At 38.1% G+C, this 24,488-nt stretch overlaps 1 protein-coding gene across 2 annotated transcripts in view; it reads left to right on the top strand.

The window, feature by feature from the left end:
- Positions 1-2,747: 2,747 nt before the first annotated feature.
- Positions 2,748-24,488, top strand: part of LOC309486929 (CUB and sushi domain-containing protein 1) — a 727,180-nt gene continuing 705,439 nt past the window's right edge. For both annotated transcript variants that reach the window (XM_082154400.1, XM_082154401.1), the window contains exon 1: positions 2,748-3,050. In XM_082154400.1, the coding sequence (XP_082010526.1) occupies positions 2,993-3,050 (58 nt within the window). In that variant the 5' untranslated portion in view covers positions 2,748-2,992. The remainder of the gene's footprint in view (positions 3,051-24,488) is intronic.

Consider the following 24,488-nt stretch of genomic DNA (forward strand, 5'->3'; position numbering starts at 1 on the left):
GAATATTAAACTGGCAGCAGTTAACAAGGGAGTCAAGTGAACAATAAACACTTGATTTGGTCTTGTCCCGCTCAAATGTGCTAAGATCCAGGAGTAATATGACATTCTCAGATCAAGTGTGCTCCTAAAAATTCTTAATAATGTCAGACTGAGCTCTAAGGTCTAGGCTATATTATTTGTGTTGCATTAGAAACCACTCTTTTATTGGAGTAATATTTTATTAGTATTTCTCTGCTTTAAATTAAGTAGCCTACAAGGGTTTGTGTACACCGTCCACCATGAATCAACATATTAATTTATCTTGCCATTGTGGGATGTAGGCTATGTTCCCAGGTGAAAAAGACGTAGTATTAAATGTTTTAAAAATATACTTGAAATACAAATAGTATGTTTATCTAAGGGCGCAAGTGCACTTAGATATCCACTTTTCCGTGTCTGAATCCACTTTTGCTAGTTTAACGATGGGGAAAATGGTCGGCGCGCCAGGCGCATGGTCTAAAAGGGTTGTCCCTATATTCTCTTAATGAGTAATGGGTGTGTTTAGAGCGAAAAACAAAACAAAAACTGAAGACTTCTCTAGCGAGGAAAACGCACGCAAGCAGACCATCTACGTGACAAAGTGTACGTGCGTTGTGGACCCGCCTATAGGCGCATATTAATAACGCGCTCTTTAACAAAAAAAATATTGTACCATTCACTTAAGAGCAGGTTTCAGTTGCCTCAAAATAGCAACTCGTCAGCAATGCGCCTGAACACACCTCTTTTTCAGACCAGCACGCCCATGGGCGCACAAATGGGCTCAAATGCATTTGCTATTTAAACAAAACACACTTCCGTCGCCCCTGGCACTGCATTGCGCCGGGTGTATGATAGGGCCCAAAGGCAGAAGTGTTTTTTTTTTTCTTTCTTTCTCATTTTATCAGTTCTAAAGCAGCATCTCAGGCTTCTGCTAGGAAAAAAGATCTGGAACAGGTGGTGCTAAATGTGTCCTTCATAGAAGGCACAGGGGAGGGAACATTATTTTCCCTTGCTAGAGTCAAGGACAGCTCGGTTTCAGCACCACAGCATGGACAGCACCACTGATCTCAATGTCAACATATAGACACATTAAAGCACTCAAGCACAACAGATACATTTATTTACTATTGGAACAATCAAGCGACTGATAAAAACAACAGAGCTCTTCTTAATAAAGTACAATTCTGAAATTCTAGCTGTGTGATAATCTACAAAAAAATAAAAAAAGGATTTTATAGAAACCCTCTAACCAAGAGGGGTTCCTTAAATGCGTTTCAGATGTTCAATTTAATTAGTTTTTAACCATTTGCCTAAAAAGCTTTTATCCTAAAATGGGTCGTTGTGTTTGGATATAAAGGTTCCCTACGTTTTTTTTTCTTTTTCTTTCTTTCTGTTAAAAAAAGAAAAAAAGAAAAGAAAACAGGACTCTTTTTATCAGTCAGATAACCCTAATCGTGCCCCCCCTAAAAAAAATACTTTGCTGATGATAGAATATGAAGTTTTAGTATAAAATGCAAGAAATGTGCAGAAGCATTTACTGGTCGCGGACTCCCGGTTCCCTCTATTCAAATCAACCTGAGTGTCAATGATCAATAGATGGCAGCATAGCCTCATTTTAAATCGAGAATGAACTTCTCTCTCAAAGTCGAAGAAATACCATCGGACCAACGCATTTTGCCACCATTATTTAACATTAATAAATATTGATAATAAATCTTAACTGTGAGACATGTCTTTTGATGAGTGCTGCACTCTTTTCCAGAGAGTGTGAGTTTGAACGTGTGCATTATATATGGTTATGGTGTGGGGGGTGCAGTAAGAATGATTAACTGGCTTTTATATTAAGCTAAATATTCCTGTCACGAGGTTGCCTAAACACAGTTGTCATCAAAACTGATTCATCCACATACCCCCAGACATAAATATCGTGCTCATCCTAACATTGTGATCCTGAGAACTGTTGCTTCTTATTAACTATGATATTACAGCTTGCAAGTCAGTGATGTTGCCTTGAACGTGTCACCCAGAAGACCCTAAAGGAAATGTGTATATTATTTATATTAGAACTTGTCGTAATTTGGAACCATTGCTAATCGAACATGACTCCTAAAATAACCAAATAGAATCTTACTGGATTAATTGGAAATTCAAACTGGATGCTGTGATTATTGAGTTATAGCCTACCAATTGGATGTTGTGGAATATGAAGGCCTAACTCTTGTTAAGTTTTTTGTATTGGAATAATGTCTTGCTACTGGGCAAATTAAACCGAGGAGCTACAGGAGTTTTAAAATATTGAAAGAGTTTTAAAAAAAAAAAAAATTTATTTCTTTGGATATCAAGTAGCCTACTGGTCTCATTAATCTATTTAGGATAATAATATTAATGTTTACTAAATATACACAATACTGTTTCGTTATATTATAAATAATATGTTGTATTTAAGAGAATTAAGATTCCGTTATGAGCAGACCCAAATTATGAGCGAAATTTCATTAGGAATCCCATTCGCATTTTTTATGGCATGACATACAATTTTATGGCTACTTTTCCAGGTATTTCTCCCGATCGTTCCTATTAAATCATATGGCTCACTTAAAAGCGACTTTATGAGGTGATGTTTTTATGTGGACCCATAATGGTCTGTGGACTGCCGCACCAGACTGTAGATCTCCATCCATATTCCCCTGTATCACACATGATGGTTGAGTCCAGCGCCTTCCTCTAGATGCGGACTGCCTCATCGCTCCATTCTGTCTCCACGGTTTTGAGCGAGGGAATCACTTTTGGTTCCAACACCACCGTGTCTCGTCTCTGCAGTGGACATTCTCGGTGATATGAGAGCTAATATAGACGAATCCGTGTGCCATCGGCGTCAGATGTTCTTGCCAAAGCTGGATCTCTATGCATTACTGTGATCGGTGAAAATAAAACGCAAGACACCGTGGCGCTGCGTGGAATTACAGCGGACACCATGGGCTCATTGAAGCACATCCTGCTGCTTTTCGCAGGTTTTGTTGCCGCAGCTCACGGTAAGTTGAAAGTCTGTTTTATAAGCTGGGTGTCATTGCCATTATTCCCTTTGAGGAATAGGACTTCTCTTGGGTATTTCTGCAAAAGTCCTTTCAGACCTTGAATATACGTGGATGTTCATTTTGCATTTGACGAAGCCATATCAAAACTTGTATATGGCAAGCAAAAAGTGTTTGAATAAGTTATGGCACAATATAGGCCTATACCCTATATACATATTACCAATAAATACACGGGGAGGTGACGCAAAATGTTGTGAGCATAGACACCTTCTTAACTTCAATCTGAATGTCTGATTGAATGAGAGACAAGATTGCTCCCGAGAAATCCCTAGGATATTGCATTTTGATTGATTATAAAATCAATTTATTTTTATTTTTATTATTTGTCACAATGCCTGTTAGACTTTAGGGTTGAGCAGGGGAGGGAGAACACGCGCTTCATTATTTTCCTGAGAATTACATCATGTGATGTAGGCTATTATAAGCAAACAATATCAATAAATAAAAACAAACACAAAACACGAAGGCTATTTTACATCACACAGATGTGTTGGTATAAACTTTTTTGGATCACAGACAGCTGTGTTGTGTTAAGAAAGGCCTTATAGCCGTCTGGTCTTCCAACGGTTTCCATTGAGGTTCTACGCATTATTTTATTTCTATGTCAGTGGATTGACTTTGCAGGCTGTCAAAATCGAATTTAAATATTTACAAAGTATATTCTGTGAAGGAGCTACGATTTGATATTCAGAAGGAAGAATTTGAACATAAAACATCCGACAATGAAATTGACAGGAGACTGATGTTTATGATGAGGTAGCTACTCCACTTGTAACTAAGGCTATATGGAGATTTATACATTTAGATCGTTGAATGTATTGCGTCTCTATTTGATCTATTTTTTATTTATTTATTTTACATATTTTTTTATTACAGACAGGTTACACATTTCATAGGATATACGTCTTATTGTTGTAGCTACAACTATTGTAGGTTATAAAGTGTTGTTAATGCTGCTGGTGTGTGTTTGCAAGGAATCTTTTAGCTCAACAAATCGTTCTCCTTTTAGCTTCCATGCAATGATTCATGTGTTTCATTTTGTTTCTTGTAAAATCTACAGTATTTTACAATTTTAGTCAAGTTTTTACATTGTACTTTAACAATACTTACAGTATTGTAAAAAAAATACTGTAAACAATATCATACTTTATTTCTACAGTGCATATGTATATAAAGGCACCCAGCATGCAATGCAGCATGGGTATATTATGTTGTGTTTTTTGATACTTGTTGGCTTTATCTGTGCTGCAGAACTTATTTTAGGTTCACCTTAGCAGTTTGTGTTGTTGGTTTATTTTGTAATATAAATGAGACAGATTACATATTTTGTTCATACTCAGGCTACGAGTATGAAAATAATTATTTTCATTTTATTTTAAAGTTAGTGGAATTTAGTTTTGCCCCATTGTGGATGTTACTGTAAGATGTTCCATGTGTCTGACTTATTAGATTCATTTTGAGCAACAAATAAGTTAAAAACTTAAAGATTTATTTCTAATAGTATAATATGACCTTCATGTCTTCTTCTTCCTCTCTCTCTCTCTCTCTCTCTCTCTCTCTCTCTCTCTCTCTCTCTCATGATGTCCCTGTTCATCAGAGCCGATCCTGACCTCCCTGGGGCCCTAAGCAAAATTCTGTTAAGGGGCCCTCCTAACTGACCCATTAGCCATGTAAACCATTTGCCATTGCCACACAGTCACTTGACACCCCAGTGCTCCCACTACAATCTTCCCTCCTTTAAGTAGTCCTGATATCAGAAATAGACATTCTTACTAGAAAAAGTACATTCTTAATATCAAGAATTCACATTTTAAATTGTACAAATTTAATTATTGATATCAAAAATGTATCCTGTGAATGAATAAAAGCTAAAATGACTGGCCATAGCTGCGTTTTAAATGATAAAAGCAATACTTGATACTTGATGGTTATTATTTACTGAGGGATGTGCATCCATATTGACCAGTATGTCCAGCCAATCAACATTTTAAAGGTGCTCTAAGTGATGCCGGGAGTGTTGACATTCGAATTGTTGTCAAACAAAACGGAGGCTAGCTAGACCCTCCCTCCTCCTCATCCCGTCTCCTCCCTCCTCCCCTCCCTTCCGGCATAAAGGAAAGTCAAAGTAGTCACTAAAAACAAAGTTAAGTTTTACTGATACTTCATTCAATGTGTAATGTCACCAAGTTAGATAAATGCTTTTATATATTGCAGAACAGAATGCAGAAAAAGAGAAACATTATCTTAAAATCGTTTCGCCACCTGAGGTTATAACTATAACTATAGCTCCCATACAAGGACGCAATAATAGCAAGATAACGTTAGCTTCGTGTTTCCCAGTGAGCAATGAGCATAAACAACGGCGGTGGCGTAAACAGATTTAGTCAAAGTTGTCAATAGCCTATAAATGAACATTCAAATCCATAACAAACAGTGGGTGAAAACATTCATTCACACAAATTGTCGACCTACTGTGAATTTGCTTGACCATTTACAATAGAGATTGATCGCTAGCTGCTAGAAACATATATGTTGTATTCACCAAAGCTAACGCTGACTGCATAGTTATAGCTAATTACATCCTTGTGTTGGTTTGGCGAACATGAACGTCAATTTAGAAAGAAAAATGGATTTACCTGTTCTGCAAAAACAGAGCAACTGAATGTCGGATTGGAAGCCCTTCTGCCGGCGGAGTTCTCGCCACATTTCGAGGGTTTTTCCGATGTAAATTCGGGACTTCGCGCGTTCCTTGTCCTTGTCCCTTATCCTTGACCCTCTTCTTTGCAATTTGTTCATCGGAAGGTCGTCTCTTTGGTCGTGTGTCGGCCATAATTCAAACTTCCCTCTTCATGCTTCTCTCTCCTCCACACACCCCCTTCATGTGTACGCGCACTAGCCCCCAAACCCCACCCTCAAATACTTCTCGCCAGTGATTGGCTGGAGCACTGTTTGTTGTGTTTCGTGGTGCGGGTGAGCCCAGTTTGTTTTTGTTGCCGTTTGTGGAGCCTGTGGTGTCTACAGAGACCGCGTTTTTTTACAGTGTGTTCAGGGGACAGGCAGCTAGCGGGTAGTGAGGAGATGTTTGCTGTATGTGACAAAAAATGTTTTGGCCTAAAAAACGCCTGACATCACTTAGAGCACCTTTAAATGCAATATAGCTTATAAATCAATAGTCAATGTCAATGCTTTCCATCTTGTTTTATTGCAGAGTTGTAACTAAACTGACTTGGAGACTACAATCATTGTCTTGTTTTAAAAGTATGTGCGCCTAAAATGAGGTGTGCCATCACGCTCATATTGTACTGGTCCCCACAGATGTTTTGCTGGAAAGTGCGCGTTTCATTTCGTGCACGCGCATATGAACGCATGTGTTAACATGCAATGGTTTGCAATGGTGTTTGCAACGCTGTTTAACGCGCGACGCGGTTATCTTTTCCGAGCTGCAGTTTATAAACAAACACCGTTGCCCTTTGTCGTTTATCAAACGTAATAAATAGTTGTATTTCACTCTCACTTTTTTTTTTTGTCAGGCACAAAGTCACAGAACACAGCCCTGGAAGTGTCCGGCATTAGCAAGCAAGACACAGAAAGACCAAAAGATGCACTGCCCAGCTGGGTTAGACAGACAGACAGACAGACAGACTAAAGAGAGATGCACATCAACTTAACTTTACTGACATCAAACTTGGAGAGGAGAGAACCCAAGTCTACCTGATAGCTGTTCCCGCAATTCACTCTCATGTTAAATTTTTACTCTCAAGTCAATCAAACTCTCAGTTGAATCTGTTAAAGTATTCAACGACTTGCTCATAACACAATATACACTTTCTTGTCGCCACCTACTGGCGTAACAATGTAATGTACAGAAAAAGTCACTGAACAGTGAACAATTCTAAACAAATCCTTTAGTCAACAGCTTTATAAGAGCCACTGAGATGAATCAAAACTGATTTTGATTTTGATTATTGATTTTCTTCTTCTTCTTCCTGAAGAAGTACTTAAGTCCTTATTTTTCTGCCCAAGAAGTGTATGGGCCTCAGTGACCATAAATCGTAGAGACCCCAAAATTGGCCGGATGGTCCCAATTATACACCGTTACTCAGGCGCAAAGACGCATACCCGTTCGACACTAGGTGGCTCTATAATGATGCAGTTTGCATTTTGGATCATAACTAAGAGATAGAAACAAAATTTCATTTCCGCCTATACAGTATTTAGCTTTTTCCATATTTCTGAATTTTGAATTTAAATTCTGAATTAAAAAAAACAAAACAAAACCAAACAAACAAACTACTTTTTCGAATTCCTCCTAGGCTGATCTTCACCAAAATAGACACACAGCAGTTAGGGATGGTGCTAGCAAAAAGTTTGTTGTGCGCATCCTAACATTGTAATCCTGAGAACTGTTGTTTCTTATTAACTATGATCTTATAAATGATTTACGATGATACTACAGCTTGTAAATCAGTGATGTTGCCTTGAATGTGTCACGCAGAAGACCCTAAAGGAAATACATGATTTATATAAAAATTTGTTGTAATTTGGAACCAATGCTAATCGAACATGACTCCTAAAATAACCAAATAAAATCTTACTGGATTAATTGGAAATTCGAACTGGATGCTCATTTGATGAGTTATAGCCTACCTATTGGATATTGTGGAATATGAAGGCCTAACTCTAGTCAAGGTTTTTGTATTGGAATAATGTCTTGCTACTTGCTAGTTTTTCGAACTCCTCCTAGGCTGTTGGTCCGATCTTTACCAAAATAGGCACACAGCAGCTAGGGATGGTGCTAGCAATTGTCAAAGCATTGAAATGTTCATTAATTGGCCAAGCAACGCCCATTTTTACAAAGTCCAAGCTTAATGACTATTATATTTTTATTATGACTATATCTTGTCTGCACCAAGTTTAAACTTCTCAAAACATTGTACGTACGGAGATCAAGTCATTTTGAGCAAACATGCTTAGTTTCATGAATTTATGATGCTCAAGAGGCTAACAGCAAATTCTAAACTCTCAGGCATTTCAACTGAAAGGTAAAGGCTGTGATATTAATTAATATTAATTATATTAATAAGGAATCTTTTAAGCCTAATCTATATTTCCATTGGTTTTCATCCATTTGAATGGAAATAAATGCATTGATAGTTCATTTGTATAGCAAAAAGTTTGCTCAAAAGTTTGGGATTGGTAAGATTTTTTATGTTTTTAAAAGAAGTCTCTTATGCTCACCAAGGCTGCATTTATTTGATTAAAAATAAAACACCCCCAGTAATATTGTGAAATATCATTACAATTTAAAATAACTGTTTTCTATTTGAATATATTTTAAAATTTAATCCTGTGATGCAAAGCTGAATTTTCAGCATCATTACTCCAGTCTTCATTGAATGAATGAATGAATGAATGAATGAATGAATGAATGAATGAATGAATGAATGTGGCATTTATATAGTGCTTTCATATGTACTACTGTACACCCAAAGCGCTTTACAATCATATCAGGGGATCTCTCCTCAACCACCACCAGTGGTCGGTTTGTCACATGATCCTCCAGAAATCATTCTAGTATGCTGATTAGCTGCTCAAGAAACGTTTATTATTATTATTATTATTATCAATGTTAAAAAACAGTTATGTATTTTTTTTTTAAGGATTCTTTGATGAATAGAAAATTCAAAAGAACAGCATTTATCTGAAATAGAAAGCTTTTGTAACATTATACATTACCGTTCAAAAGTTTTCGGTTTTTGGATCAAAAGTGACAGTAAAGACATTTGTAATGTTACAAAAGATTATATTTTAAATGAATGACATAGAACTTTCTATTCATCAAAGAATCCTGAAGAAAAATTGTACACAACTGTTTTCAACATTGATAATAATAATGTTTTTTGAGCATCAAATCAGCATATTAGAGTGATTTCTGAAGGATCATGTGACACTAAAGGCTGGAATAATTATGCTGAAAATGCAGCTTTGCATCACAGGAATAAATTAAATTTTTAAATATATTCAAAAAAAAAAAGAAGTTATTTTAAATTGTCATAATATTTAACAATAGCCTATTACAGTTTTGTCTTTTTGTACTTTTAATCAAATAAATGCAGCCTTGGTGGGCATAAGACACTTCTTTCTTAAAAACATAAAACATCTTATATAATATTATAATAATTAATTGCATTTAAATTTGTATATATTTTTTATCTTGTAATACTCAAGATAAAAATTCACATTGATTCTCCAAAATAATGTAGAAACAACATAAAGACAGTAGCCTATATTTAAAAAAAAAAAAAAGTTTGTTTTACTAAGCACTATAATGAAGGACTGTATCACTGATACTGATATTGATGTCTATTACATTAATTGTTTTCCTCAATTTTAGCCATTAATTATAGCCATTTAACATTGCAATATAATTGAAAACTATACATTTTAACAACTGATTAACATTAATGACACAGACAACAACAGGTTTATTAGGCTCCTGTCACTTCAAGACCTGACACACATGAAGCGGATCTGACATATATTTCCTGACAACTCATTATGCTCATTTAACACTTTTAAACTCATTTAAGACTGCGCATACGAATATAATCGACAAAACAGGAATTTTACATATTTTTGTGTTTTTTGACCGTTCAAGTGCAAAAGAGAACTCAGTGCAGTGCTGGCGCGCTGTCTGTGGCATTCTGTGCGTGTGTTTCTGGTGTTTGTTCCGCTTCACAGATAGCGTGCCAGTACAGATTAGGGTTGCGCAGTATACCAGTGACTTGACTTAATTTCGATACTTACGCTGCTCTTCCGAAGTTCACCACTTGGTGGCAGTGTGCAACTCAAACTGACACGGCTTGTGTGTGCGTTGTTGGTATGAGCGCAAAGAAAACTCTCAAGAGCTCCCAAGTAGCCTACTACTGAATGATCTTAAAGGGTTAGTTCACCCAAAAATGAAAATTCTGTCAGTAATTACTCACCCTCATGTTGTTCCAACCATGTAAGTCTAGTCTTTCGTTCATCTTCGGATCACAAATTAAGATATTTTTGATGAAATCTGACAGCTTTCTCACTCCTCCATAGGCTTTCAGAGGGACCCAAACTCGCCGGCCCAGAATAGTTATTAAAAATAGAGGTCGACCGATATGTTTTTTTTCAGGCCGATGCCGATCTTTTGAAATCCGGGTCGGCCGATGGCCGATTTATTTTGGCCGATATTTGGCCGATTATGTGGTTGTTTTTAACCTCTATTTGAAAGATAAAATATAACACAAATAATTACTTAAGATAGACAAGATTTCTCAACAAAAACATTTATTGAACACTTGACCAATCTGCACTTGTTGTGACCTTGAGATATGTTTGGTAATTGTACCTTAAATGAATTGAAAATTTATTTGCTACATTTCAGATTAATATATTTGTTTTCCTTAAAATTTTAATTAACAGTAACTGAAACACTTTGCAGTTTGAATGATGTCTTGTAAACAAAATGACGGAGTATGTTTTTATGTTTCCACTGTTCGATCGCATCCGCGCCTCACACACACACACACACAAATATAAGTAAACACTTTTCGACTTTAAACACACGCGACTTTTCGATCGCGCCCACGCCCCTCTCTCCCTCTCCCGAGTCTCCCTCTCCCTCTCTCCCACACACACACACCATATTCCAGCATTGCAATCTTTACATCGCAGCCTGCTTCAGAGCTAAGGCGGGGCTACAGATTAGGTGTCCCCAAAGAACCTGGGTATCTAACAGTAGTTCCGCATTACATGAATTAATTTGCACGCAAGTTTTATTTATTTTTATACCATGTATTCTCCGTGTAAATGTATACACCGAACCGTGGGCTACCGTTTCGGTTCAATACGAATACATGTTCCACCCCTAGTCTACAGTCAGTGAAATACAGTCACACTCACATTACACTGTTTGGCCAGCATTTTAACCGTGTTTAATCCAGCTACTAGATAACAGTATGCTAAAGTTAACTGCTGACTAGCTTCACGTTTCTAACGTCCGTTTTCAGAGCATCCAAGAGAAGCACAGGCATAACAGTAGCACCGAAATGATACTCGAAGCGAGTTTGGTTGGAACAACATGAGGGTGAGTAATTACTGATAGAATTTTCATTTTTGGGAGAACTAACACTTTAAAAAGACGTGGGGCAAGTGATTTGTGTCAGCTGCCCCGACACGCTAGCGAGAGTGTTGTATAGCAGCGCACAGCTCGCTGTAAGCTGCCTTTCAACAATTTCCGACATTCGCATATGATTGTCACATTTCTCCCCCTATCGGCAGTCGCACTGAACTTTGAAATTGGTCGTGAAGAAACCGTTACCCCTCATTTACACTGAACACGGCTGCGGTGCATTACGGCTGCGACACGGCTACCGGAGCTGATCGCGCCCATTCTAGTCAATGCTTGTGTTTACACCCGGCCGCAACGCGGCGCGTTTCAGAAGCTTCCCAGAAGCGGCTCTCCGCGCCGCTTCGCTAAATATCTTCTTCTTCTTCTTCTTCTTGTGTTTAATGGTGGTTGGCAAACCATTTAACGGTGCATTACCGCCACCAACTGGACTGGAGTGTGGAACGAGAGATTAAGCAGGACATTTAATTTTTTTTTTATTAATTTTTTTTTATAATACTTAGACTCAGATTCTTTTAATGAATTCAGTTTCTTTAAGAAACCTAATTATATAACAGTATATCTGACCTGCTGTTTTCCCCAAGAGACCTGACAATGAGACGTCATGATGTTTTGCCTTCCGTAGTGACTGAAAGAGGTGCTCCCTATTAATATTGTATTTCCTACACTGAAGAAGAACATGTTCCACTGTTTCTGGTTGATTACAATAAGTACATTTCCCAGTTGGGTGCTTACCTATTTTATACAATGAAAGGTTTAGACCTGTATGACCTATTGTCAGACGAGTTATTAAACTTTCTTCCCTCCGTTTCCAGCCCACCATCCTCCCAGCACCAACCTGTCTCTGTACATTATATAAATGCCTTCCAGTTTCACTGTTATCCCAATACCCCTGCCAAACGGACTGTGCATACTTCCTGATAATTGACTTGGCTTCTTCTTTATTTAATGGGGTTTTTAAGTCTACATGTTTAGTTTTGAGTGATCCTTTGGCCAGAATATCCACCTGCTCATTCCCCTCCACACCGACATGAGCAGGAACCCAAAGAAAGCATGTGGATAGACCCTTTAACTCCATCCTGTATAACATAAGGAATATGTCATTGATGATATTGGATCTAAATAATGATTTGCCAGATTTAATACTCATAAGTGCACTTCGCTAAATATAGGCGCCTAGTCTATTTTTGACGGACGCTCGTCCAAGTCGCACCGGAAATACAAAATAAAAGTAAAAAAAAAAACCTGTCAATTTCAAAATAAACACCCTGTGCAGACTCCCAAACGTATTGCACGTATATTGGCCAACTTACCCATGGTACTAGAAACCCCAAAATCAGAAAAACACGTCGGACAGGCAAATCACCTGATTTCACGCATCCAGTCGCTCCGCTTCTGATATGCTCCCGGTGTGAGTTGGCACCGCGTGGAGGACGGAATAAAACCTTGTCGCAGCCGTAATGCGCCGCAGACGTGTTCAGTGTAAATGAGGGGTTACCCTCGGCGTATTCGCCATGGCAAAATGAATGATTTTAATTATTCTAATGCATACAAATATATCCACACGAAACAAATGACCCCCTGTACGTCTAAAATAAAAACATAGTAGATTTTATAGAGCTAATCAACATAAATAATTTTATAGTTATAAAACAATTATTTCTGCAATAATTATTAATAAACGCTGTTTTACAGAAATAGAGTTTACAGAATTACGTTAAAGTGGAAAAATATTGTCAATTCTAACTTCCCACTCCCACTAGTCTTGATTAGAATACATCCGTGACATCCAGTCGGCCGGTCTAGCTGCAGGCCCGCAGAAGTTCAAGTTGGATCAGAAATTTTGATCTCGCTTTATGTTTGTCGGAGATAGTGTAAAAGCGGCTTTATAGTGCAGGCGCAATGTCTTTTGAAGCCAGAAGCAATTTGCTCATTTATGGCGCTTTTCCATTACCAGTACCAGCTCAACTCGACTCGCCTCGTCTCGGCTCGGCTCGCTTTTCGCTCCGTTTTCCATTGCAGATAGTACCTCGGCTCGGCTCGCTTTTCGCTCCGTTTTCCATTGCAGATAGTACCTCCACAATAGTACCTGGTCGTCATAGCGACGCCGCAGGAAACTGCCGTGACTTAAGTGATATACACTTTATAAACGTGAAACTGCGAGAATGAATAAAGTTACGTGCAATAGCCGTGCCAAACTAGATTGTGGTACTATACCGAAGCCAAAAGTAGTGCAAATTGTAAGACAAACTGTAATGCAGCTAATAGGCCTACATGACAGAAAAAAATGGATGCTGCGTTAATTGCGTATTTTTTAGTGTTAAACTGAAGAAAATTAATCACATGCCCTAACACGTTAATTTTGACAGCCCTAATAAAGGTTATATGTGTGTGTTTGTGTGTGCAGCTTAATCGCAGATTATAAATCAACAAAATGTATAAACATATCCTTGCACAAAGCATGTAAATAAATATTACAGGAAATGCAGTCTTGAAGCCTGCTTACCTCCATTACCTCACTGCTAATGTACTTGTGTGAATGAACACCTTTGCTCCAACTGTCTCCTCTCTTTGTCTGTGAACTACAATTCAAAGGCTACTTTCTGTATTCCCATTATTTGCAACATTTTAGAGGACATGCTTTTTCAAAAGAATTAGTGATGCTGCAGGCACTTCCACTGCTTCGCAAGCCTGTGAAAGAATCATTAGTTTTGTCACAGCTGTGCCATCAAAGTTAATGACAATGACTGCTGCTATTCCTTGTTCAAAGGCATCTGGGGAGTTTTCAGGGACAGACATTAATTAATCTAGTTTTATCAGCCATGATGTGCAAAATAGCAGTAAGCAAGAAAGTTTATTTGTGGTTATTTATGTTTATTTTGTTGTAGCATATTTGATTTTTTTAAATGTTTTTTTTTTTTTTTTTACAGAATGTTAAGCTTGATCATTGCTTGACAATTTGAGTCGATTTTGAACAATGGCAGGCACTGAACAATTATCTTTATTGCTGTGTATGATCTTTACAAAAAGATAATACTCATAACTTGGAAATCTTCAGACTCCACTTGCTTTAAGACTTGGATGAATGCAATTTTATACGAATAGAATACTGCACGTTCGTTTGAGCCCAACTACACCGCTGATTTGAAGTAAGGTGACCACTTGGTTATTGCTCTGTTGCAGGTCAGCAGACGTAATTTTTGGGGACACGTGGTAGAACGATAACTTATTATTACTAAACAGTGTTAATTAAAATATAAATATTGATTTATGTTAGATGGAAAGCCTATTGGAGTGATGTTGGATGATATTAAACTTTAAATTGCCAATAAGCTGTATAAAATGTTAATTGTGACTGGCTCTGTGAGACTGGCACTCAATTTGCCTAGGTTTAAGTGATATAATATGGGACATATTCATGCTAAATTTCCTTAAGCAGTGACTAGATTGTGCAACTTTAATAGACTATACAAAGATTACATGTGTTTTTAATGGATTCAGTGCATATTAAACTTGTAGCATGTTTTTGTCGGATCTGGTAGCTTCGAGCAGAGCCTTCTCATCCAGTATGTGTCTGTAGAAGTTCTAGCAACTCACTGTAGCTAACCTTCACCAGTTCACTTTTGATGAGGTTCACAATGGCTGAGCTTCTTTGCTCTGTCCAAGCATCCGTCATCAGCGAAAACACACTCTCCGAATGCAAAAAAACAAGAAAAAATGGACTGGCCTTAAATTTCTTTCACCTGTGTCTAGTTTGGTTACCTGTGTTTAAAGTGTTCTGTGTCAGTTCTCATTTGCATTAAATGATTTTTCATTAACAAAGTTCGGGGGAGGCCTATATATACACGTAGCCAACTCACCTATGTTCCTCGACAGTTTTCAGCATCCCTCCGCCACCCCTCCGCCTCACTCTTGGCTGGTTCCTATCACAGCCAGGAATACGGGGGAGTACTTTGCTCGATACTCCTTTACTCTATCTGATAATTTGTAAGTGTGAACTCGTGAAGTGTGGTTCTATCAGGATCACTATCATCAAAGATGATTGGCAATTAGCATACAGTTTGGATTGGCGGCATGGTTCTGTTCTGGGCAAGAACTCCCTGCCCATGGATAAGAGCAGGGAGAGCAGCGATAACCCCCCAGGGTAAACAGTACGAACACAAGTGTATTGCAGATATCATTATATTCAAGGAAAAATTGGTCAGGAATATCAGAAGGCCAAGTCCTGACTGGAGAGAGGAGGAGCTGGGGATTGAGGAACGTAATTACCTCCTGAGCAACGTGATAAAGCTACTGATAATATAGAATGGGCCTAATTCATAGGGATGCTGTGATAGGCGTTGCATTCCTATAGTTAGACGTGGATCAGCTGAGAGTCAGCTGACGTGAGCTTGACTGAGCTGGTGGCCTGAGGACAAGAAGCAGATCCTTGCTGCGTGTTGGAGATGCAGAGGAGCTGAAGAACACAAGCGAAGGCGGGGCTGAGGAACAGGCTGTTTGAAGAGGTGGGAGAGGGAGGTTGAGCGTGCAAATTAGAGATCCCGGATATGCTGGATATACGGGAAACATTGGAGACTCAGGAAACGCTGGAGACTCAGGGCGCTTTCACACTGGCAGTTTAGTGCGGACCGGGATACGGTTCGCATGAAAAATCGTTAATGTGAACGCTGTCATCGGACCCGGGTGCGCACTAGAGTACCGAACCCGAGACTACCTGGAGGAGGTGGTCTGAGCTCGGTTGCTCCCGAACCGTGGTGCGGTTCGCGTTAATGTGCAAGCAACACGGACTCGGGTGCGCGCTTGTTCAGGAAGTATAGTATCCCGCGCATGCGTATCACTGTCGATATCATTGTTTGATTGCGTTTGCGATGACGTAAGATCACTGCAAACGCACCTGGGTTCGATACAACTAATTGAGTGTGAAACCACACCAACGCTGCGGGGGGCGCCGGGAACTAGCGCACTCGGGTTCGGACCGCAGCAAACGAACCCAGTGGAAAAACGCCCTCAGGGGGCACTGGAGATTCAGGGGTGTTAGGTATCACTTCTCCAAACCAGTCAATAAGGTTCTCCTCAAACAAATCCTTTAAATCATCAAAATGTCCTCCAGAGACCAAATCAGACTCACACACAGCGTCAGGAGTGTGGGCGGAGCTATCCTCCAAACGCTTGAGTTCCAAAAATACTTCCTTAATGACATATGCCATTGCCGGCTCATGCACCTGGTCACAGTTAGGGGCTCAGGCTCAGAGGCAATGTCCTCTCCTGTTCTCTCATCTGGTTCAGCCTCTTGCATCACGGCAGGCCGATCTCCCTGGTCTATGGTGGGCTCAAGCAGAATCTCCATCATGTCACTCACTGGTAGTTGATGGCTGGTCTCTGGCGGTGTGTTCGCAGTGGGGCTGGTGACGATCCTTAGCAGTGCCGACGGTGTAGGTTGAACCGCAGTTCAACAACACCCACTCAACGAACTCTGCGACTGATCCTCGAGGACCCACACCAGACAGGGAATGGTCTGGATAGTGCATGAGGTTTGCTAGAGAGAGGAATCCACAGGTGTGGGCCTCGAGGTTCCTGCTCCAAGCAAAGCAGTAGCACAGAAGGTGAATCCATGCTGATACGGTATCGGTTAGATTTGTCACGGTACGTGGTATTGAAGCACACGAAGATGAGGAATAATATTAAGAGATAGACTTTAATAACAATATTCTGGAAACAGGGATAAACGCAGGATTAAAACAGACACGCTAACGTTAACGATAACCGACAAACACTAATGCCGAGTTCACACTGAACGATTTTCGGCCCGATTTTCGGCCCGATTTTCACACAGTGTGAATGATCGAAGACGCGATCTGAGAGAATCGCAGACGAGTCGCCGACGCCTATGAGATATTTGGCATGCTAAATATCTGGACCTGTCGGCGATTCAAAATCCTATTGTGAATGTGTTCTGACTGAAAACTACATCGGCGATGACCTACAGCCAATGAGAGAGGGCAGCGGGTTGTAATTTTGATCACAAATCTTCTTGCAGGCTATCATTTTTAATAACAATTTCCATCTTGCGCGAGAACTCCGGTCTCACGCACGTGTGATCTTGCATTATTTCCTTATCACTTCTCGCGTGCGTTTGGTTGTGAAACGTAGTTTGCGGACCAGACAGAAGTTGTCGTGGTTCTATGGGGATATTTTGGGGATATTTAATTTAATTTTATCAATCAATAAATTCCTCTTGAAACAAACTTTGTTGTATTATTTTAATTTAATACTGTGAAGCTGCTTTGATACAATCTGTATTGTGAAAAGCGCTATACAAATAAACTTGACTTGACTTGACTTTATTTTTAAAGTCATGCAATATGAAACCCCCTGTCGCCGATCCATCATGCAGTGTGCACACAGCAGCAACTGAATGTTACCCCAGATAGTCGTGCAGTGTGAAAAGATCAGCGACCTGACTACTCATTTTTAAATACATTTTCTAAGGCTTAATATTCTAACATGTACTAAGCATTGAACACTGAGTGCCCACAAGCAAAAGCGCTAACTAAGTCAGAACAAGCAATCGTGTCTGTTTCTAGCGTTTGATGTGTACATAAACACCACTGAACTGATCTCTCAAACTTCTCTAAAATATGCTTCTTCGATGAGCATCCGTTATAAAACACTCACAGTACATTAATTTTGACAACAACGCAAATATATGAAGTGAGATCATGCAGAAATACGATGTTATAGTGATCAGTGATCCGAGAGCACACATACACGGTTTGTTTGCGCTTCAGTCATAACGGGATCATTACAATCTAACCTTCATTACAATCGTCATCCATCAAAACTTTTTTGGCGACACTGGTTTTCTTAATCCAACTGAACGATGTAGTTTGCGTATATATGTTCATTAATAATTATATTATATAATAATAATAATAATATTATATTCATATATTTAAATTAATTTTAAGTTATCCCGCGGCCCCCCTGGAGAATCACTGAGCTCCCCTAGTGCCGCGGCCAACAGGTTGAAACCCACTGTTGTAGAGTTTGTTGGTTTTATCTGTGCTGCTGAACTTAATTTTGGTTAATTGGATTCATTTTGATTAAAAATTGATGTTACCATCATTCGTTCATTCACAGTAATTTGTAAGAAAATTACCCAGCATGCATTGATTGCACAGTACATTTCTTACTACAGCAATTTATTGTAAAATAATAGGCCTACTCTTTAATCCTGTTCATTTCTGCCATTTTGTTTTTTTACAGAATATGTCTTCGTCAGTTTATTCACTTGCAAGAGTTAAACCTTGGAGCTTTTAAATTGGTGGAAACCTTTACATTTCTACAACAACAAATATTCGAATGCTTTTCATTACAAATGCAGTGAAACACCTGTCCACAAAACGTTAGAAATGATCCAACTATGAAAAGAAGTGAACCTGGCACCTGCTGAGACGCTGAAAACACTGCACAGGTGTATATGAACAGTGTCGCACTTCACTCTGAAAAATTAGGCACGTCAGACTATATAACCTACTTATCTAATTAAATTGCAGCTTTTTGCGATTTGCACACTAAGCCGATTTTAGTTTGACTTTGACAAAGCAACAACAGAAAACACAGCGTTAGAGATATTTGATGTTATTATGAAAAGTTATATATATTCATTATTTATGATAATAAATATTTTCAGCTGATTATAAAACTGCTGGGTGACAAATAATAATTGGAAATGAATGGGAAAAACTACTGTAATGTAAAATGTAATGTTAATTACATCTATAAATTAACAGCATCATGTTTTCACATCTTACATGTGAGAAAACAAGTAAAGGGCAGCCTTCAAGAGGCCAGTTTAATATGGTTGGGTAAAAATCTTTTTAGTCACAGACCTATCAATATTTTACAGAGGAATAATGAATAATCAATTGCTATAATAATTATGAGAAATAAACAAATGGAGAACAAAATAACAAAAAATTGTGATTCTAGAGGAACTTTTGGCCAACATGAAATCAAAATGAATTACCAATTAATACAAATTCTTTCATAATTTAAAAAAAGAAAAAAAAAGAAAAAAAGAAGGACACTAGGATACTTTTAAAAAGAGTACTCATTTTGGAAAATTATTTTAGAAATTTTTAGAAAATATCAAAACCTACACAAAGGCTTCCAAAACATATATCATCATTGAGTCTGTAAGGAACCTTGCATTTTTTATGATGACAAAATGTTATATTGATTTGTGTAATTCTTATAACCACTAGTGATGATGTCTGTAGTAACCATGGTGACAAACAGGCTGGGAACTATAGGGTGACAGAACTAAGAAACAAACTAGAAAGCTAAACTACAAACTCAGTGGACTGTTGTACAAAGCTGGTTTCAGTTGCTACCCAGGTAAATTCGAGATTAGTTTGAGCAAACTCTGGTTTCTCGGGCTCAAGAAGGTGGATTGGTTTTTAGCGGTGTTCATCGCTATGGTAACTTACGCTACACGGCTAACCTGCTCCGGAGAAGGTTTTATTCTGGGTTAGAGATCACTGACCCAAACTGGACCAATCAGTACAGTAAGATGTATATGATGCAATAAAGCCAATATACTTATTATAGCCTATTAATTGACAATTAATATTAAACGTTGCTTTTAAATTAATATAAATATAATACATGCATTCATATTTAATGCTTTTAAACGTGTATTCATTTGAGCTCTTTGTGAATCTATAATTATAAGGCCCATTTCTTTGATTCACATCATGAATTGATATTTTCTTTCAGCTGCCTTCTCAAACTTTCGCTGTAGCAGCAGTTTATTCCTGCCTTGTAAACACTTTTAATTTCATGATAATTTTCAAAATGATCTCTTTATTTTCAAAAGAGAAGTGAATTGCGCCGTCTCTCACGCGAGAAGTAAATCAAACTGACGCTCTCCATGTTATGTGTGATTGGCTGTTTGCCGCACGTGTCACACTTTCAGGTGCATGCGCTTCAGAGTTAATCGCAAACTCTGGATCAAACCTGAGTTGACAGAGAACGTTTATACCGAGCTTGTGAGACTGCTGAACCTGATCTAAGCCTGGATCTAAACCTGATCTAAACCTAAACTCTAAACCTACTCTGAAACTCAGAGTTTGTTCAGCTAGCTTCGTGCAATAGGCCATAGGGCTTGTCCACACTAATACGTCCACACTGAGACTGAATTTTTATTAACAAAAACTAAGTTTTTTGAAAACGCTCTCCAAAGTGGATACATTTTGTATTGTAGTGTGGACTGTGAAAACAGAGGTATTTGAAAACAATGACGTATGCTATTCATATGATGCATATTCATCTTTATATTGTGCTTGTTATGTGCTATTCACTTTCACACAGTTGCTCAAATATGTTACTCTTCTTATCACTGTCCTGCAAAGATGACAGAAAATGTACTCACATTTGCTGTCCTGCGGCAAAACACGAGAGCGGTTGCGTTTAGACCAAGCGTATGCAACCTGGATACATCAGTGAATGGTGAGATATGTTGCTAAATAAAATGATACTGCCAGAAGAATTGCTTCGTTGTCTTGTTCCATCTGTATCATCTCAGTGAGCTTTTATGAGGGTTTCCGCACGTGCAGTAAGGTGAATTTTGCATTTACGTTTCAGTGTGGATGATAAACTTTTGGAAAACGCTAGGGCTGATGTAGAGCGTTTTGAAACGAAAACGCAGTTTTCAAATGTATCCGGATTAATGTAGACGCCTCAGACAGAAAACGGATCAAAAACAAACTCTAAACATGACCAAACAAACTCAAAACGTGACAATCACTAGTTTATTATATTGTATTATATTATATTATATTATATTGTGTATTACATACACATAAGCTTTAAAATGCATTTTTGATCATCCAAGACAAGTATAGTGACAACCAAATGAGTTGTCAAACTACAAGAAGTGATGAAACTGTCCAGCCTCATGCAGGCCTCACATGCAAATGTGACATTCAAGGTTTTAAGACAGCAGTGATTGAGCAGGGGCTGATGAGAGCTTTGTTTTTAAAACAGGCCCTTATTGACTCAAACACCCTAATTAAACTGAAATGTCACTTAGTTGATTCATATGTATTTGCATTGGCTATTACATGCAATTTTCTTTGATATTTATTAATGACTGGCTTTACTGTGTTTGTTTGTCTTTTAGCCATAAAGCCCTTCCACCAAAGTAATACCATTTGCCACTAATTTCAGTTCAGTAAAATGTGTTTCTGAGTGAAACAGGATAGTTAAGAAGTAGAGTGGGTCTTTATTTTTTGGGATTTTTGAAAAAGTAGGCATTACATACCAGAATGGTAGCAGGTGGTTTGAGTTGAAGGGGAGACCAGGAATTAGAGTCCGTTTTGATTTTTATGTTGACTTTAATTCATAGGTTTGGTAAAAAAATACAGTGGCAAAATGTGGATCCATCGCTGATGAATAAAGCACTTCTGTGACTAAATGTCTTGAGAAACTATGTCAAATAAAAGGGCTATGTCAAAAATTTTAATTCAACAAATGTCACACCACATCTTTAAATGGTGTTGATTAATCAGGTAGATACAAAGTCTGGAGCCAAGAAACATTCATAATTCAGTGGACAGCTGGCTCAATGTGACAGCGCAGCCTTTTATTTCAAGTTTTTGACAGCTCTTCCTCAACTTTCCAATTCTTGTTTGCACAGATTCTTTCAGTCCCAAATGCTGTATGGCTACCAGTTAAAGGTACAATATGTAAGAATTTTAAGAAAATAAGTAAATATCCAGAAATCACTTGCACAGTGTGATATATTTCCTGCAGTTGTGTACTTACAATATCCCAAAAGTTCCCAAAGATTTTTAATTTCAGAGTAATTCCAATTTTAAATAATTGGCCGTCCCGGAAAACCTGTTCACTTGTCGCCTGTCACTGACGTAATATCCACGTTATCCCTGGTTTCCGCTCAAGTACTGCCATAGTAACCATGACGACAGACGTGGACAACTGTGCATAATGAGTGTAGTGCGTAACCTCTGGCTGCACGCTGTTGTTGTTTCGTTCAAACATTATGGACCATGGCAAGCAGACTTTGGGAAAAAAAGGAGAACTAAAACGAGGATCAATATCAGCGACTAACTTGGACTTGACAGCGCTTCACGACGAGTCACGACTTCACAGAGACCCAGCTCTTGTATGTACTTTATTAGACAGGTGAGCAAATGTACATAAAACTAATCAATGTTTTATAGCTCAACATGATGAAATGTTAGAATATGATCAGTGTGTTATTCTAATGTTGATCTAGCTCACTGCTAGTCTCATACAGACAAACTAACACATAGAATAACATTATAACTTTAACACACTCAAATGCAGTTTAGTGTGATAGTGTAGAGCAAGTGAAACAGCGCTGCGTTACCTCACAAGCTTCATTCGTCTAATACACGTCTAATACACTGACCTGTGTGAGCACTAATACAGCACTTGCGTTTGGTAGAATGAAATCTCCATTCCTTTATATCCGTGGGACTCGCGTGTGGCGCTGATATCATGATAAAAACATCAGTGTATTCACTCATCCATAAACATTATTAGATCCATCGGCTTGACGACAAGTTCCATAATTCCGCAGGAAATTTTGCGTCATCAACTTACGCCTTTGTTATTGTAAGAGGTTTGCGACTCCTAGCGGCGAAAAAAATTACATATTGTATCTTTAAGGTTGTTTTGGTTTCTAGACGTGATCACCCATATAGGTGCAGAGTACAAGTGCAGATCTTTCACACACACACACACACACACACACACACACACACACACACACACACACACACACACACACACACACACACACACACACACACACACACACACACACACACACACACACACACACACACACACACACACACACACACGTATGTGATTTGAAGGTTATGGCGCTCAAGAACAGAGAGGGAGATAGACTAAACACCAAAAATAAAACACCTTTTATTTTTATATATTTTTTCTCTGAAATTTGTCACTTTGGTTTTTAGTGGCATTGCATATTGTCACCATCTCTATATTTTCTGCATAAAACACATATGTCTGACATTCGTTGGTCAAAAACCTTGTAACTCTATTTGAACTTGATTTTGGTAAAATATTAATAATATAATGACTCATGCAAGTGTCTGATCATATATAAAGCCACAATATCAACTTTGACGCAATTAATTATTTTAAAAAATTTTGTTTTTTTCCATTTTCTTAAAAAAAGTAGATTTGAACATTTTGGACATTCCCACCTCCGACAGTTTCCGATCGATAGCAACGACATGTTGTCATTTTTACATTAAAGGAGCAAAGGTTCTGATATGACTTTTGTTTAATTTATCTTTGTTTTGTTTTTTACATCACAAAAAACAGACATTTTAACAGTGTATTATGAAGTGTGTGATATTGCTCGACAACCATAAGCAACTGTTTTATACATACAAGTTTAGAAATACCTTAATAACAAGTGCATCCTTGCTTTGACTTATTTGGGACACACACCACTCTGTATTTTTGCATTATTTCATATATCTTCGCTTTCAGTAAATAGTGTGCAGCAGTCCTCATATCCATGCAGGTATATGTATCATGATATAAACTGCATGTAATGGAAAAATGTCTACTGTCTCTTGTGTTTTCCAGGTAGAATGTATTGCTCACTTTGTGAAAGATTCATTGGAAGGATGTAACATGTTAACCTTGTAGTGTTATTGAAATTATACATCCATTGAAAGGCCGGTGGATTTTTGTTGAGGACAGGTGATATAATAACTTTGGGATCAATGTGGATTCAGTCGCTGTAGAAAAGAAGAGATGTGTTATTTCATGTTGATTTAGAGTATTTCAGAGACTGTCTGTTTGTTGACAAAGGGGAGAGGAGGGCAGAAATAATGCACACAATAGCAACTTGCAAGTAGATGTTGGTAGAAGTAAATAACTCCTTCTTTCACCTTATATCCAGTGAATCAACACAGCTGGTTCAGACATGTTGCTATGGTTATTCTCTTGACGGATAAGAAACACTATCTTACAGCAGCAGAAAGGCCATTAACTTAAAGCTAAAGCAGGCAGACTGGCTTTCATTGCAGTTTCTAGTATAATGAACAAAAATATTACTTGATGTGGTGTTATTATTGACCACCGAAAGCAGGCGGTAAATTAAAGTTTTATTTATTTAT

Source organism: Leuciscus leuciscus (genome assembly GCF_965113295.1).
Source record: "Leuciscus leuciscus genome assembly, chromosome: 22".
Classification (NCBI taxonomy): Eukaryota; Metazoa; Chordata; class Actinopteri; order Cypriniformes; family Leuciscidae; genus Leuciscus; species Leuciscus leuciscus.